We start from the raw sequence: 16,151 nt of genomic DNA, 5'->3' as shown, positions 1-16,151 counted from the left end.
TAAATAAATAATAAAAAACCAAATAAATCATGTTTGCAGTTGGTTTGGGTTTTTGGTGGTGGTGGTGTTTTGTTTTTTTTTTATGACGGTGGGCAGATCTAGGTGGGAATTCATGGAACACTCCCCCGGAGCGGCGGGGATGTTCCCGGTGGAGCCAGGCGGGCACTGGGAAGGGGTGGTGGGAATGGGGAGAAGCCCTCCCATGCCTCCCTGTCGTCCTGGGTCTCCCCCGCGCCGTCAGGACGGCGATGGGGGGTTGGGGAGGATTTAGACCCGCGGGAGGGTGATTTTGGTCACCCGTCTGTCCTTCCTGCTTCTTTCCCTCTTTCCCTCCTTTCCTGCTCTCCCCCGCTCCCAGGCGCTCCGGCAGCGGCGCTGCCCCGACGGAGCGCACCGGGACCCGCACAGGGCCGGCCCCGCGGCCCCGCCGGCGCTGCCCGCCCCTTTCCCTGCTCTCCCTGCTCCGTTCAGTCCCGATTTTCCTGCCGGGAAGAGCCGTGTCCCGACCTGCCGGGGAGACAGAGCCCCGGGGCCCGCTGGCCGCGGGGAGCGAAGGTGCGCGGGGAGGGGAGCGGGGACCTGAAGGGGGATGCCCGGCCGCCGCAGCGGGACTGCTCCCGGCAGCAATGCTGCGGGCCCGCCGCTGCCGTCGGGGCTGTCCGGGGAGCGGGCTGGGAACGGTGTCCCCTGGGAGCGGGATGGGGTGGCAGTGGTGTCCCCCGGCGCGAGGCGGTGGCAGAGGCGCGCAGAGGTGCGCGGGGCCGCGGAGGAGCCGCTCCCGCCTAGGTGTGAGCTGATTATTCAAATGGGCAGCCGAGGACCTGGGGATTGGAGGCTCGCCCGGCCGCTCCGTGCTATATCACTGGGGCACCCACGTCACTGCAGCACTTGTCCTCCTCTTCCTCCTCCTCCTCTTCTTCCTCCCTCCTCCCTCCTCCTCCTCCTCCTCCGGCTCCTCCATCGCCTCCGGGCGCCTCTTCGCCGCGGAGCGCTGCGAAAACCCACCCAAGGAGCGGCGGCGGAACAAACCCACCCCAGCCCCAGCGCCGCTACATACCCCCCTTCCTCCCTCCCTCCTCTTCCTCCTCCTCCAGAGGCTCCGGCGGAGGGGAGGGAGGGTTGGGGAGTAATTTTTTTTGCTCTTTTTTTTTTTTTTTTTTTTTTTTTTTTTTGGGTCGCTCTCTGCCGTCGTTTGTTGTGGCTGTTAAATTTTAAACTGCCATGCACTCCACTTCCAGTATGCTGGGAGCGGTGAAAATGGAAGGCCATGAGCACACGGACTGGAGCAACTACTACGGGGAGCCCGAGGTATGGACGGAGCCGGAACCCCCCAAAACCCCCCGGTGTCCCGGCCCCCGGACGCGATTAACTTTGGCACCGGCTCCGTGCTGCGGGCGGGTATCCCGAGGTGCGGGTGGGGGTGCAGGCGACTCTTCCCGTTTTTCTTTCCACCCCCCTAGGTATTTTTCTCTCTCCGGTCAGGGATGTCCCTTTCCCTTTCCCTTCCTGCAACTCCGCTTCGCGGGACGGCTCCGCCGCTCCTGCTGCCACCGCGATTTTTCTAATATAAATACCAAAATATATTTGGGTTTCATTAAGAAGAAAAACAACCCCCCCCCCCCCCCGCCTGCCCCACCACCGCCCCGCGCCAGGATTTAACTCTTTCCTCCCGTGCCCTCCGCGGAGCCCCGCGGCTGTGGCGCGTCCGGGCTGGGCTGGGCTGGGCTGAGCTTGGCTGGGCTGGGGCTCCCCCCCGCGCCATCCCCGTGCCCTGTGTCGCTTGTCCCCGCAGGGCTACTCCTCGGTGAGCAACATGAACGCGGGTCTGGGCATGAACAGCATGAACACCTACATGACCATGTCGGCCATGAGCAGCACGGCCAACATGACGGCGGCGGCCACCTCCATGAACATGTCCTACGCCAACACGGGCATGAGCCCCTCGCTGACGGGCATGTCCCCGGGCACAGGGGCCATGCCGGCCATGGGCTCGGCTGGCATGCCGGGCATGGGCGCCCACCTGAGCCCCAGCATGAGCCCCATGGGCGGCCAGGCGGGCTCCATGAACGCCCTGGCGCCCTACTCCAACATGAACTCCATGAGCCCCATCTATGGCCAGTCCAACCTGAACCGCTCGCGCGACCCCAAGACCTACCGGCGCAGCTACACGCACGCCAAGCCGCCCTACTCCTACATCTCCCTCATCACTATGGCCATCCAGCAGTCCCCCAACAAGATGCTGACCCTCAGCGAGATCTACCAGTGGATCATGGACCTGTTCCCCTTCTACCGCCAGAATCAGCAGCGCTGGCAGAACAGCATCCGCCACTCGCTGTCTTTCAACGACTGCTTCCTCAAGGTGCCGCGCTCTCCGGACAAGCCAGGCAAGGGCTCCTTCTGGACGCTGCACCCGGACTCGGGGAACATGTTCGAGAACGGCTGCTACCTGCGCCGCCAGAAGCGCTTCAAGTGCGAGAAGCAGCTGGCGGCCAAGGATGGCACTGGTGGCGGCGGCAGCGGCAGCAAGAAAGGCCCAGGCCAAGCCCCCAGCCAGCCCCTGGGCGAGGGCAGCTCCTCGGGGGGCTCCGATGGCTCTGCCGGTGCCGAGTCCCCTGCCAGCTCCTCGCCGTGCCAGGACCACAAGCGCACCCTGGCCGACCTCAAAGGGCTGAGTCCCGGTGAGCCTTCAGCCTCTCCAGGCCAGCACCTGCTGGCCCCGCCACACGCCGGGCTGGCCCACGAGGGCCACCTCAAGCCTGAGCACCACTACGCCTTCAACCACCCATTCTCCATCAACAATCTGATGTCCTCCTCGGAGCAGCAGCACCACCACCCGCACCACCAGCACCACCACCCGCACAAAATGGACCTGAAGGCCTACGAGCAGGTGATGCACTACTCGGGCTACGCCTCGCCCGTGCCCGCGGGCCTGGCCATGGCGCCCGTAACGAACAAAAGCGCGCTGGAGGCCTCGCCTTTGGCCGGAGAGACTTCCTACTACCAAGGCGTGTATTCCCGGCCCATCATGAACTCCTCCTAAGCAGGAAAACGCTCCTGAAAGAAGGGGAAAACCTTCTACCCCCCAATACCCCTCGCAATGGACTCTGAGTACGGTACATATCCAGTATATATATATATATATATATTTTATTTTTTTTTTCCCTTTTGGCTCCAGATGTTTGCATCCAGTTGGGAATCTGCAGCCGTGTGGCCCCTTCCCAAATCCACCTGGGGGAGGGCTCCATGTGAGGTGGTTTGGTTTGGTGGGGTGGGCATGGGGGGATTCTCCAGGGCTTGTTTTGATTTTTTTTTGTTGTTGTCGTCGCCACGAGGTCTAAATATATCTATTTTTTTGTGTGCGAGTGAGGGGGGCAAAAAACCCTCAACCGAGGCAGAACCAACCCTCCTTCCTTGTGAATATTCCTAGTTCGGAAACTGAGAACCAAAAGTCTTGAAATGTTGTAAAAAAAAAAAAAAAAAAAAAAGGGAAAAAAAAGGGGAGGGGAACGGGGGAAAGAAAAAAAAAAGAAAAAATACTAAAAAAAAATTTAAGAAAAGGCAGGATAGATTGTTGTAATTGAAGCAAATGTTTTATGTTCCCGGGAGAGTAAACTACTTGGATCTGATTAATTTATCGTTTCTGTATGCTTTATTTATGTCTTCGAACTGTGTATTCTGGTAGCGAGCGGCCGCAGCTGCCGCAGAACTCCATTAAAGTCGTATTGGCGGTGCTTTTCCCCCTGAATCTCTGTTCCGCCGCCGCCGCCCGACGGGGTCCCCGCTGTTCCCGGCTGGCATCGCCGCTGTCCCTGCCGGCATACCCGGGATCTCCGCGAGCGAGCCGGCCCCGACTGCTGCCGCTCCAAACCCGGCTGGGATCGCTTCATACCCGGCTGGGATCCCTCCAATCCCCCCGCCGGAATCCCTCCAGCCCCCGCTGGAATCTCCGATGTCTCTGCCGCCATCCTTTCATCCCTTCCGGAACCCCTCCATCCCTTCCAGGATCCCCCCATCCCCGCAGGATCACACTATTCCTTCCAGGATCCCGCTATCCCCGCCGGGACACCTCCATGCCCGCGGGATCCCTGCCAGGATCCCACGATTCCCACCCATCCCATCCCGACACCGCGGCCAGGGAAAATCCGCACCTCCCGCTCAAGGTGGGAATCCGGGACCTCTCTCCCAAAGCCCTGCGATCCTGGAAAAATCATCCCGGCTGCGTTAACCGGGAGGGATTTAGGACTCGCAGGGGCAGCGCATCCCTGCCTTTGCCGGGACAGCATCCCAGTTTTTCCGCGGGCGGTGGAGAAGGGGCAGAGCTTTTTATTTTCAACACCTCCCGCATCCTCTCCTTCCATTCCCTTTTTCCCCCTCTTTCCAACCACTTGTTGTTTTTCCCACGCGGCGCCGGCCACGCCGCGATGTTGCTTTCCCAACTAACATCCAAATCCTTCTTAAAATTCCGCATTGTCCGCGGCGAGAGAAAAGGGGAGAAAGGGAACGAGCGGGGAGGAGCGGGGCGGGGGTGGGGGGTGGCGGGAGGCGAGCAGGGGGAAAGAGGAGAAGGGGAAAAAAAGAATCTTCCTAAAAAAAAACAAAACCGGGGTTGAAATGTGTCGGGATCTCTCCAAGGACACACACGATGGCAAGCGGGGCGTGCAATGGGTGGCATTAGCACATAAAAGGCTCCCGCGGCCAGCGGGCACGGGCGCGGGGGTGTCGCCGCTTTGGGGACAAGGACATCTCCCCCGCCCCCGCTCCCGGCCTCGGGTCCGGCCCCGCTCGGGTCCGCTCGCATCTCTCTCCCTCCGCGGAGCTTTCGCCTCTATTTTCTTCATTTCCCCTTCTATTTTCTTCCTTCTCCCCCCATTTCTCTTCCTTCCCCCCTTTATTTCTTCTCCCCTTTTTGTTTTTTTTTTTCTCCCCCTTTTGTTTTTTTCCCCTTTTCCCCTGTTTTTTTTTTTCTCGCCCCTTGGATTTTTCTTCCGTTTTACCTTTTCCCCTTTTATTTTTTCCTCTGCCCTTTCATCTTCCTCTCCTCTTTTTCATTCTCTCCCTGTCTATATACTCCTTTATTTCTTCTCCTCCTTTTACTTTCCTCGCTCTTTCCCCCCCTTCCTTCCCCTCTTATTTTCTCCTTTTATTCTTCTCCCCTTTTTATTATCCCTTCACCTTTCCTCCCTCTTTCTATTTTTGTCTCTTCTTTCTTTCCTTCCTTTTCTTTCTTCTCGCTCCTTTTTCTCCCTCCTTCCTCTCCATTTTCATTTTTTCTCTCTGCTTTTTCCTCCCTCGTTCCCCTCCTGCTTCGATTTCTTCTCCCTCCTTTCTCTCCACTTCCATTTTTTCTCTCTCCTTTTTCCTCCCTCTTTTCCTCCCCACTTCCATTTTTTCTCCTTCCCTTAATTTCTTCCTTTCTTCCCTTCCTTTTTTCCTTCTGTTTTCCCTCCCTCTTTCCTCCCCACTTTCATTTCTTCTCCCTCCTTTTTTCTACCTCCCTTTTCGTCCCTCATTTCCTCCCTTCTAGACTTTCTTCTCCCTCTTTTCCCTCCCTCTTTCTTCCCCAATTTAATTTCTTCTCCCTATTTTTCCTCCTTCTCCCCCACCCTTTTCTTTCATCTCGCTCCTTTTTCCTCCCTTTTTCCTCCCCACTTTTATTTCTTCTCCCTATTTCCGCTCCCTCTTCCCTCCCCACATTTCTGCCCTTTTTTTTTTCTCATTTTCCATTCCGCTTCCTCACGATTGAAGTCAGAAACGACCCCCCCCAAAAAAAGAGAAAATAACCCAAAAATCCTCCGGCTGGGCGGTATTTCTTCCCTTTCCCTCCTCCCCTTGGCATTTTCCCCTTTCTCCACACAATCCCAACCTCGCAGCGAGCGCATTCTGCTCCTGCCTGGTTAAGCAACCGTGAGCTGTGAATAAACAAAATCAGTAAACAAAAAAAAAAAAAAAAAAAAAAAAAAAGGACGAGGAGCGGGGGGGGGTGGGGGTGGGGGGTTGTGGTGGGGGGGGTGGCCGGAGCTCCAAATTCCAGGAGGGTAAACTTTCCCCACCACGTCAGAGTTCAGCAAATTTACACAGATCTTATATTGCGGCCCCTTTCCTGGCGCCCCCCCCGCGCCGTTCGGAGCCGCGGCGCTGGAAGTGAATTTTATAAAGCTGATCGATATCTTGGTAAAATATTCATTTTTAAACGGGCGCCCGGCGAAATCTTTGCTTTGTGCTAAAGTCAACAGTGGCACAGTTGGAGCTCCAATAAATGCCGGGATGCTCCCAGCTCCCGCACAGCCGGGCCGGAGGCCGGGGCGCAGGTAGGGGACACCCGCCGCTCCTTCTCCTGCTTTTCCTGCCCTTTCCCTTCCTTCCCACTTCCCGCTTTATTCCCAGCCCTTCTTCCTCAGCCTTCTCCCCCTCAGCTCGCCCCAAAGCCGCCGGGGCCGAGGGCAGCGCCGCGGAGGCCGCAGCGGGGGATGGATTCAGGGTGGATTCAGGGATACGCCAAGCCCGCGAGTTTTTTGGGATCCCGTCTCCCAGTCTTGGAGCACAGGAGGAGTTTTGGGGCGTGGGAACCACCTCGAGGCTCCGATTCTGCCCGATTTAGCCCCAGACCATGGGACAGGGACGGGACGCGAGGGTCCGGCTCCCTCCCTCTTCCCTCTCCTTCCCAAACTCCCGAGCTTCCCTGAAATTTGCGAGTTCCATTTTAATTTTAGCGGATTTTCTGCCTTTCCCCCTATTTTTCCTCCTAGACTTTCGTTCCGGGAGAGGGTTTGTCCCAGGAAGCGCCGCTCCCGGTGACATTCCCGCGGCTCCTGCATTCCAACATCCGCGTGGGCCAAAAAATATGGGATCCAAAGATTCCCGCGGATGTGTTTACTGGGAAAACCGGGAATTTCAATGGCCCTTCTCCAGGTTCGGGGACACGAGGTGGGGGTCACAGCTCGGAGGGGGTGGTCGTGTCCCCATGTCCTTCTCCGTGTCTCCGCCCGTGTCCCCTCACCGCGACAGGTGACATCGCTAATGAGCTCTCGCTAATTAGCGCTGACAGCTCCAATTAACGCTCCGTGCCCGCCCGTCCCCCCCGCGGGGGCAGCGCCCATCCCGCCGCATTCCCGCTCCTGCCCTGCCGCTCCCGGCTGCTTTTCCCTCTCTCCTCGAGCATTCCCGGCTCCCCGCAATCACAGCCGGGATCGCTGTGCCCCTGCTCCGTTTTCCCGTCAATTCCCGTCAAATGCCGGCTTCGGGTTATTTTCTGGGACGCGGCTGGGGAATGCCGAGGGGGACCGGGCAGGGCCTGAGCTCCCAAATCAGCCCCATTCCAACTTCTTCTCTTCCCTCCGTTATTTATAGTTTTCTTTCATTTTTCCATGACTTCTCCCTCCAGGAAAAGCGACTTTTCTCTCTTTTTTTTTTTTCTTTTTCCCTTTTAATTATCCCGGCCCTTAATGACATTCAGAGATGGTTCCAAGGGCATCAAAGCAAAAAGAGGACGGGGAAGCCCCGATGGGATCCCAAATTCTCCCCCAGCCCTTTCCCTCAGAGTAACGCTGGAAGAGCCGGCCCTGCCTTCCCTGCCCACAGTATCCAGCGCATTTCTGGATGATCCTAAGGACAAAAAAAAGCCCCAAAAAACTGAAAAAACTCAGGACAACACGGGACTGAGGATGGGACTAATTATTAATGGGGCTAAAAAGAACTGAAACACCCAAGTAAAGCTTATCCCGTCTCCCGGGAAACTGATGGAGCCTCCTTTTCCGAGCTGTAATTCCTCGCAGGCTCAAGGTAATTCCCACTAGTTCTCCCAGAAATTGTCCTAATCCTAGACTGTTTTTGGAAAATCCGCTTCAGTTAATCCAAAATCCCACAAAACCCAGGTAGGAAAGAGGCTGGAAAAGGGAAGGAGGGGGAGAAAAATATTGGAAGTTTATTCCCAGTGCCCGGGAGTAGGAGAGGAAATATCAAAGGGTAAAGGGGAATCCGCCGGCTCCGGATTTCTGGGAACGTTAAACCCGGGATTGTGGAGCCGCTGGATGCGGGAAGAGCAAAAGGAGCTGGCGGGGATTATTTTTTTTTTAATTTTTTTTTTTTTTAATGTTGTTTCCATATCGACCCTGCTGGAGCCGAGGAAAGGTGGGAGAGGTGGATTTGGGAGCTGTTTAGTTTCTTGGAATAAAAGAAAATAAATTAATTAAAATAAATAAAAGGGAACAAAAAGCAATAAAAGGGAATAAAATAAAACAAAATATTACAAAAACTGAAAAGAAAAAAACAACAAAAGGAAAAGGAAAAGAAAAGGGGGAAAAAAAAGAGGAGAAAAATAGGGAAAAGAGACATAAGGAAAAGGAAAATAAGGGGGAAAGCATAAAAAAAGAGAGAAAAACAAAAGGAAAATTCAAAAAGGAAAAAAGAAGAAAAACTAAAGGAAGCAAAAAAATATACACAGAAAAAAAATGGGGTTTAAAGGAGAAAAAGTAGAAAAAATATCCCCGCAATTGGTTATTGTTCCCTGAAATACGCTGAAAAGAGCACTCCCGTCCCAGGGCGTCCAGAGGATGCGTAACACTGGGAAAATCCCAGAATCGGCTGCAGATGGAGGGACAGGGGTTTTCTGCCCCCCGCAGGGGTGTATCCCAGAGGAACAGGACCGAGAAGAGGGAACGGGAGAACGGGAAAAGCTGCCCCGAGCGCGGGACCGGGATTTCTTTGGGAAAAGACGGATGGAGGATGCGGGAAGGGATGCAGGGATGGATGAAGGAATGGAAGCTCCCTCCGGGCTGTTCTATTTGCAGGGACAGCTAGAAGTGGAATTTCAGGGAAAAGAAGGGAAGAATCTAGGGGGAGGAAAAAGGAAAGAAAAAGTGTTTAAAATTCGGGAATGAGGTGGAGGCGGCTGCAGGGGGAGCGGACTGCTCCAGCTGGATTTTCCCTTTCCTTTCCTTTCCTTTCCTTTCCTTTCCTTTCCTTTCCTTTCCTTTCCTTTCCTTTCCTTTCCTTTCCTTTCCTTTCCTTTCCTTTCCTTTCCTTTCCTTTCCTTTCCTTTCCTTTCCTTTCCTTTCCTTTCCTTTCCTTTCCTTTCCTTTCCTTTCCTTTCCTTTCCTTTCCTTTCCTTTCCTTTCCTTTCCTTTCCTTTCCTTTCCTTTCCTTTCCTTTCCTTTCCTTTCCTTTCCTTTCCTTTCCTTTCCTTTCCTTTCCTCTCCTTTCCTCTCCTCTCCTCTCCTCTCCTCTCCTCTCCTTTCCTCTCCTCTCCTCTCCTCTCCTCTCCTCTCCTCTCCTCTCCTCTCCTCTCCTCTCCTCTCCTCTCCTCTCCTCTCCTCTCCTCTCCTCTCCTCTCCTCTCCTCTCCTCTCCTCTCCTCTCCTCTCCTCTCCTCTCCTCTCCTCTCCTCTCCTCTCCTCTCCTCTCCTCTCCTCTCCTCTCCTCTCCTCTCCTCTCCTCTCCTCTCCTCTCCTCTCCTCTCCTCTCCTCTCCTCTCCTCTCCTCTCCTCTCCTCTCCTCTCCTCTCCTCTCCTCTCCTCTCCTCTCCTCTCCTCTCCTCTCCTCTCCTCTCCTCTCCTCTCCTCTCCTCTCCTCTCCTCTCCTCTCCTCTCCTCTCCTCTCCTCTCCTCTCCTCTCCTCTCCTCTCCTCTCCTCTCCTCATTCTTTTTTCCTTACTCTTTCTTCCCCCTTTTCCTTTCTTTCACTTTCAATTATTTCCCCCTTCTCTTTTTTCCTCCCATTTCCTTTCCTTAGTTTTCCCTTTCCCTTCTTTTTTCCATCCACCTTTTCTCTTTCTTTTTTGCTTCCCCTTTCCCCTCTTTCCCTCCCTTTCTCCTATTCACCCCATCCCTTTCCTCTTTTATTCTTTCCCCACTCTCCCCTTTTCTCACCCCATTCCTGCAGCTTCCCCTTCTCACATCCCACCTCATTCCCACTCCACTCTCTCCGCTTCCCCTGGACCACAGACCCCTTTTCCAAGGAAAATGTGGGAAAGGCAGGGATCATCTGGGATGATGCTGTGCTTTGGCTCCCACCAAACTGGAATTCCTGACACTCCACTGATTTCTGCATCTGGATCCCAGGGAAGGCCGGGCAAGGAGCTTTTCCTTGGGAAGGAGCACTTTTCCACAGGGTTTTCCTCCCACCAGCATTACAATGAATGCTCTTATCTCTGTTGGAAAACAGATGGAATGGAAAGGTGGGGATGTGATTCTTGCCCCGCTTCCCGAGGCAGCAATACTGAGAGATTTGGGAGCCCTTGGAATGCTTTGCTTATCCCTGCTCTGTGCTCCCTGCTCCCACTCTCCCTACCCTCTCCTTTATTTATTCAGCTAATGGATATGGAGTCCGTGGCAGCGGGAGTTGGGGTAAATCGGGATTCATCCATGTCCTCATCCTTCTTAAAGGCCAAGATTCCCATCTCCGATTGCCTCTTTGTGTCTGTCCTCGGCAGCGATACCTGGGTCACGCTCCAGTAATTCCCGACAGGAATGGAGACATGGCCTGGATATGGATCCTGGCTGGGATATGGATCCTGCTGGCCCTCATGGAAACAGCAGTAAAATCACAACAGCACCTCGGGAATGCTGAGTTTCCCAGAAATTTCAGGGATGCATGGGGGGGTTTCCTGAAGTTGAGCACAGGAAAGGCTTTGGTTAGGAGGAAAAATTCCAGCAGGAAAATCCCATAAAAGTGAGCGGGTATTAAACCCCTTCCAAGGCTTTCCTGAAATGCCCCACCTTGGAGCTCCGGGATCCACAGTGGAAGGAAAACAGGGAAGGGATTGAAGTTTGGATGCACAAATCCATTTTGGAATCATTCCTGGGAATGGGGGGGAACAAATCCAGCAGCTCTGGGTGGAAAAAGGAGACAGAAGGTGGGAATTGCTTCCAAAGGGGCTTTTCCAGGAGTCTCTGTCCCCTTGGGTCCGATCGGAGCCATCATTCCCAAACCCATAAAATCCCTGCAGATGTTGAGCTGACGGCAGAGTCATTTTTTTGGAAGCATCCAGAGGAAATCTCCAGTTTGGGAAGTCACTGTTTCATCCCTGCTTTTCCCTTTGTTTCCTCTGCTTCCACACCCTTTTCCCCATAAATTCCCAGTGGAGATTTTTAGGGGGAAAAGGAAAAAGACTGGAAAAGGCCTTTTCCATAAGGAAAGGCAAAAAAACACTGTGTGACCAGGAGAAATTCCTATGAGGAAAGATCCTCCAAGGAATAAATCCAGCAGGAAGCAGGTGCTGGAGCAGGGCTGCTTTTCCCGGCACAAGGATGTGAGAAGAAGGAAAACGAGGAGCAGGAGGAGGAGGAGAGGGAATTCATCACTTGGGATGATGGGAGCTGCTCAAATGGGATCGGGCTTTACGCAGGAATAAAAGCCCCGGAATGGGGTGGATCTCCTGAAGTGCCTCTTAACCTTTTCCCTATTCTGTTCCTAACGGGAAAATAAATCCCACCAGGAGTTCTCCTCGCAAAGGGAAGAAGAAGAAAGGAGCATTATCCAGCTCTCCAAGGTGCTGGGATTCATGGAAAAGGAGGAGATGTGGGAGAAGGGAGAACTGGACAGGACAGGAAGCTTGCTCCAAGCTCTGGATAATCCCATGGATAAGGTGGGAATTTCAGCTGGTTTTAAGGCAGGAATATTCTTCATCCAGCTGAAATTTGGGATATTTGGGACCAAGAATAGCTCCTGCTGGGATGAGGAGAGGGATAACCACCTGGATGTGCAAGAGGCTGATCCCATGGGATCATATGCAGGAATGAGCAAGGGGGATAGAATAAGGAAAGGTTTGTGAATCAGTGGGGTTTGGGAAAGGTTTGGAATGCACCAACATTTGGAATGGGGTAGGATTTAGGATGTAGCAGAGTTTAGGGTGTCATAGGGTTTGGGATACAGCAGATTTGAGAAGCAGCAGGATTTGGGATAGAGTGAGGTTTGGGATATGGCAGGGATTGGGATGTGGCAGGGTTTGAGATAAGGCAGGATTTTGGATACTGCAGGTTTGAGATTCAGCATAGTGTGGGATTCAGCAAGATTTGGGATATGGCAGGATTTGGGATAAAGAAAGTCTTGAGAATCCAAACACTCTAGAATTTGGGGTCTCCAAATGTGCACTGTGGGACACAGGCCCCTGTCCCAGGCTCTGCTCCCAGATCCAAAGGGGGCCAGGAGCCATATCCATACTCTGGCAGGGAGCTCAGGCAGATCCAGCATATTTTTCCCGGTTACTCATTAACTGCAGTTCCTTTGACAGGATCAATATTCCAAGCAAACACTTGAGCAGCCCCACTCTGTTTCCCTCTCCTCGGCAAAATGATTTATTCCCGAAAATGCAGCTGCCTGGAAAAGCGGCTCCGGGGAAAGGGGAGGGGGTTTTATCGGCGGGATATGCAAAGCACATTTATTCTGGCTTTTATCTCTCCCATTCCATGTTGATCCCATCCATACAGATGAATTTGGGGCAGGTAGATAATGAAAAGTCAAGTGGAAAATTTACACAAAGGCGCTCCCGGCTCCTGCTTTTCCAGTGGCATTGGAATTGCTTTATTCCTTCATTCCTTAAAGCAGGATTTTAAAGCTTTCAAACATTTTATGTCTAACGCAAATCCATTTAATTCCTACCTGGAATTTTTTCCAGCATTAATTTCCTCATTAATTACCAAGGATATTTGGATTAAACATGATCCCGCTCCTTCTCCCACTGATCCATCTCCGTCTCCTTCCTGGTGTGCCCGAAGTCTTACCAGAGCTCCCCTGCCACCAAAACCTCTGGACCCATTCCTTAATTCCCTGTAAGTGGCTTTTCCTTGGGCCAGGCACTTCATGGAGGGCATAGGATGGGAGAGTACAGCTCGGAACAAAAAAAAAAAAAATCCGGAAAAACTGGGAGAACCGTTATTAATAAACATCTCCTGGCCATTTGGAGGCTGCTCCAGCTTAAAGCAATTAATTCAGGATCCGGACATAAACTCTCCAGCTCTTTGACAGCTTGGAGCTGGAATAAAAATGCCAGTTCTCCAGGGAAAAGCCAGGATAGTTGGCTCTTTTCCGGACTGTTTGCTCACAGGCCCAGGGAGCAATCTTCCTGCGGAATGAAATGCAAGGACACAAACAATGTTCCAGGGAGAGAATGGGAGATGGGAATGAACAGTTTGAACTATTTGCTCAGCAGAAGGGCGTCCACAATGCCGGGCCCATGGATTTTCCATGGATCACCCGGCTACCCAATCCCTTTTGTTGTGGAGCCCCGGCCTCCGGCCAGATAAGGGCACAGCTGCAGCCCTTCCCTGATTCCCTGATTCCCTTATCCTGCTGATCCAGGAAAAGCTGCCTCCACTGGCATTCCCGAGCCAAGATCCGGGCTCTGGCCCATGGCTTTTCCATGGATCCTGAATCCCTTTTGTTGTGGAGCCCCTTCCTCCAGCCAGGTAAAAGCACAGCCCTTCCCTGATTCCATTGATCCAGCAAAAGCTACCTCTGCTGGCATTTCCACACCCTTCAGTTGGTGTCGTTGGGAATGGCCAGGAAACCCTTTTGGGACAAGAAAAGGTTTTAGGGGCAGGGAAACCCTTTGGGGGCAAGTAAAACTCTTGGAGCAAGTGAAAAGAAAACGCTCTTGGATAAGGGGAAAACACTCTTGGAAAAACCAAGAAAAACACTCTTGGAAACCTCTTGGGGCAAGGAAACGTTTTAGGGAAAGGAAGCACTTTTGGGCAAGAAAAACCTCTTGGATAAAGGGAAAATCCTCTTGGATAAAGGAAAACCTCGTAGGGCAAGGAAGCCCTTTTGGGCAAGGAGTTCTGTCCTCATTCCAAGCAAGCTGCAGGAATGCCACATTCCAAGGGATATTTCCAGCCTGGGATGGAGATGCAGAGCTGCCAAATTCAGAATTCCATATTTATTTAGGGCACAATGAGCCTGGAATGGGAAAATCCTAAATATGCATCGTCCTTCCTGGGAGATCTATCTGGGAGCCAGATGAGAAACACTGCGAATATCCTTGCTGGCTACCACTGCACGCAGGCCTTCGTTCCCTGAAAATACAGGGAAATTTCTCCCTCTTCTAGTCCAGGCCATCTCTCATCTTGCTGAGGGCAGGGAAATGCTGGAATTCTAAATGGATTGGGAGCAAGGCTAGCAGGGATGATCCATCCTTTGCCATTCCCACTTTTTGTCCTCTTGGTTCTGGGAGCTGGGAATAGCCCCAGGGCTGTTGGAAAGAATCCTGAAAGTATTTTAGGACTGAATCAAGAAAAGGTTGTGGATTCAGCAATCCCAGAGCTCTGTTGCTGTCCCAGAAATCCATGGAATCACTGGGATTTTTTGTGTTTTTTTCCTGCTTCTCCCATATTTTCCTGCAGGGTGGTCGGATTGGAAGGCAAGAGGCTCCTGCTGTTCCTGGGCTGCCCACAGCTCATCCCACATATCTCTGAAATCCCAGATCACTTGGATATTCCCTGATACTCTAATACTGCATCCCAAAATCCCTCAGGAAGAGGGCTGGGCTCCTCCAGCCTATGGATTACTATGGAATATCCCAAGTTGGAAGGGATGAGGCTCACCAAGCCTATCCCTCTTCCCATTTTGAAGGCAGATCCAGCTGGAATTCCTTTTCAGTGCTCCACCAGCTCCAGCCTCATCCCAAAAGCAGGATGGGTTAATTAATGAGACATTAAAGAGGTGGAATGACACTTCCAGGAGCTCATTCCTGAGCCACTCTGCTGGAGACAAAGAGAAGGTGCCAGTGGTACTGGGTAATTTGTGTGGCATTCCCGGGGAATAAATTTAGGGAAGCAAATATCGTTATGCGGGATTTAAATTAAAGTTGACACTAATGTAAATACGGCTGAGCAACTCCGTGTTTAAAAACTGGGATGAGGCTCCCGCTTTTTAATCAGCTCCTCTTAACTCCACTGGCATTTCAAATCCAGCGGTTAAATTGGATACAAAGCCAGGAGAAGGAGCTGCTGGAGGGAGCGGCTCCTTCCTGCAGGATGCACGGTCTCAAGGGGTGGGATAATGTAGGAAGCACCTGGAGATGATCCAACATTCCCACGTCCTGTGGAGATTCCCAGCCTTCTGATCCCGCTGCTCTGGATCCAATAGCACTCAGATCTTCTGGAACCCATTGGCATTTGGTTCTTCCCACCTGTGTCCAGCTCATCCCAACATCCGAACCCCAGAGCCAGAGAGAACATTCCTGGTCCTGCGGGGGTTCTCCCAGCTTCCCACCGCACTGATTCCAGCCTGAGTCATGGAATGATTCACGTCGGAAGTGACCCTAAAGCTCCTCTTTTTCCAATTGCCATCAAAGTTAAATCATGGAACTGGGGGAAAAAATCAGGGAATAAAAGCAGCAAAGCAGAGAGGAAGGAGCGTTCCCACCTCAGCTACTTCAAAGCTGGGTGATCCTGAGCTCTGGAATAACAATGGGAGCTCTGTAACCTGGCAGGACTCATTCCTGTTCCAGGAACAATGGCTTTGGCACTGGAATTCTGCTGTCTTCCTTTCCAAGGGAATAAAGTGCTCCTGGCAGTGGTGCCTGCACTGGTTCTCTGCCATGAGATAAGGCTTTGGAATGAGGGATAATTTCAGCACCATTCCAGAACCATCCCGAAGTTTTCCAGGTTCAGCTTAACAGACCTGGGGCCTCTCATCCCCTCTTTGCACTTCCAAAATCCATGGTTGTTTTGGGAGCCAAATCCCACCTGAGGTGGGATAAAATCCAGCCCAAATCCATGTTTTCTTTGTGCTGAGAATGTTCATCTCCAACCCCAAAATAATTTTGGGAATGGTGGGAATAATAATAAAAATAACAAAAATATCAGTGGACTATCAACACTAATATTAATAAAAATATTTACAAATATAATAAATAGTTTCCTTGGAATTTTTGGACAGCTTGCATGGAATTCCTGGTATCTCAAATTTCTTGGACAACTGGGGCTCCCTGGATCCAGCCTGAGGCACAGGGGGTGCAGAGGCAATTCCTGTGGGGAACTGCCAGACACAAGAGGTGATGGGATTAGTTTTAGCCCAGGAAGGTCCAACCTAGAAGAGATGATTCCCACAAGGTATCTCCCACTCCTGGCCTCATACCAAGATTCCAGAATTCCACCTGCTGCCCCAGCAGAGGATTTCATATTCCTAATCCCAAGTTACAGTTTGGGATGTCAAGCA

The 16,151-nt window shown here is 52.5% G+C and overlaps 1 protein-coding gene and 2 long non-coding RNA genes across 7 annotated transcripts; 2 read left to right on the top strand and 1 right to left on the bottom strand.

Annotated features, from left to right (window-relative positions):
• Positions 1 to 491: 491 nt before the first annotated feature.
• FOXA2 (forkhead box A2) lies at positions 492 to 3,630 on the top strand. Of its 2 annotated transcripts, XM_072927336.1 has the most exons (3): positions 492 to 555; positions 1,239 to 1,308; positions 1,793 to 3,630. In XM_072927336.1, exons 2-3 carry the CDS (start codon positions 1,240 to 1,242, stop codon positions 3,038 to 3,040), a joined length of 1,317 nt encoding a protein of 438 aa, XP_072783437.1. In that variant the 5' UTR covers positions 492 to 555; position 1,239; the 3' UTR covers positions 3,041 to 3,630. The 2 variants fall into 2 exon arrangements, with proteins under 2 accessions (XP_072783437.1, XP_004175168.5); XM_004175120.5 differs by lacking the exon at positions 492 to 555 and having other exon boundaries at positions 754 to 1,308.
• LOC140683765 (uncharacterized) lies at positions 3,631 to 4,556 on the bottom strand. Its single transcript, XR_012055191.1, has 2 exons — positions 4,149 to 4,556; positions 3,631 to 3,809 (listed from the first exon to the last, which is right to left on the bottom strand). It is a non-coding gene; the product is annotated as an uncharacterized lncRNA (long non-coding RNA).
• A 1,490-nt stretch (positions 4,557 to 6,046) lies between these two features.
• Positions 6,047 to 15,847, top strand: LOC140683764 (uncharacterized). Of its 4 annotated transcripts, none has more exons than XR_012055189.1 (4): positions 6,047 to 6,308; positions 6,747 to 6,909; positions 12,610 to 12,763; positions 14,333 to 15,847. It is a non-coding gene; the product is annotated as an uncharacterized lncRNA (long non-coding RNA). The 4 variants fall into 4 exon arrangements; XR_012055188.1 differs by having other exon boundaries at positions 6,747 to 6,924; XR_012055190.1 differs by lacking the exons at positions 6,047 to 6,308; positions 6,747 to 6,909 and adding an exon at positions 9,605 to 11,484.
• Positions 15,848 to 16,151: the final 304 nt, after the last annotated feature.

Source organism: Taeniopygia guttata, chromosome 3 (assembly GCF_048771995.1).
Source record: "Taeniopygia guttata chromosome 3, bTaeGut7.mat, whole genome shotgun sequence".
In the NCBI taxonomy this organism is placed as follows: domain Eukaryota; kingdom Metazoa; phylum Chordata; class Aves; order Passeriformes; family Estrildidae; genus Taeniopygia; species Taeniopygia guttata.
Note: the sequence above shows the minus strand (reverse complement) of the source record. Positions and strands in the feature narration are given on the sequence as shown.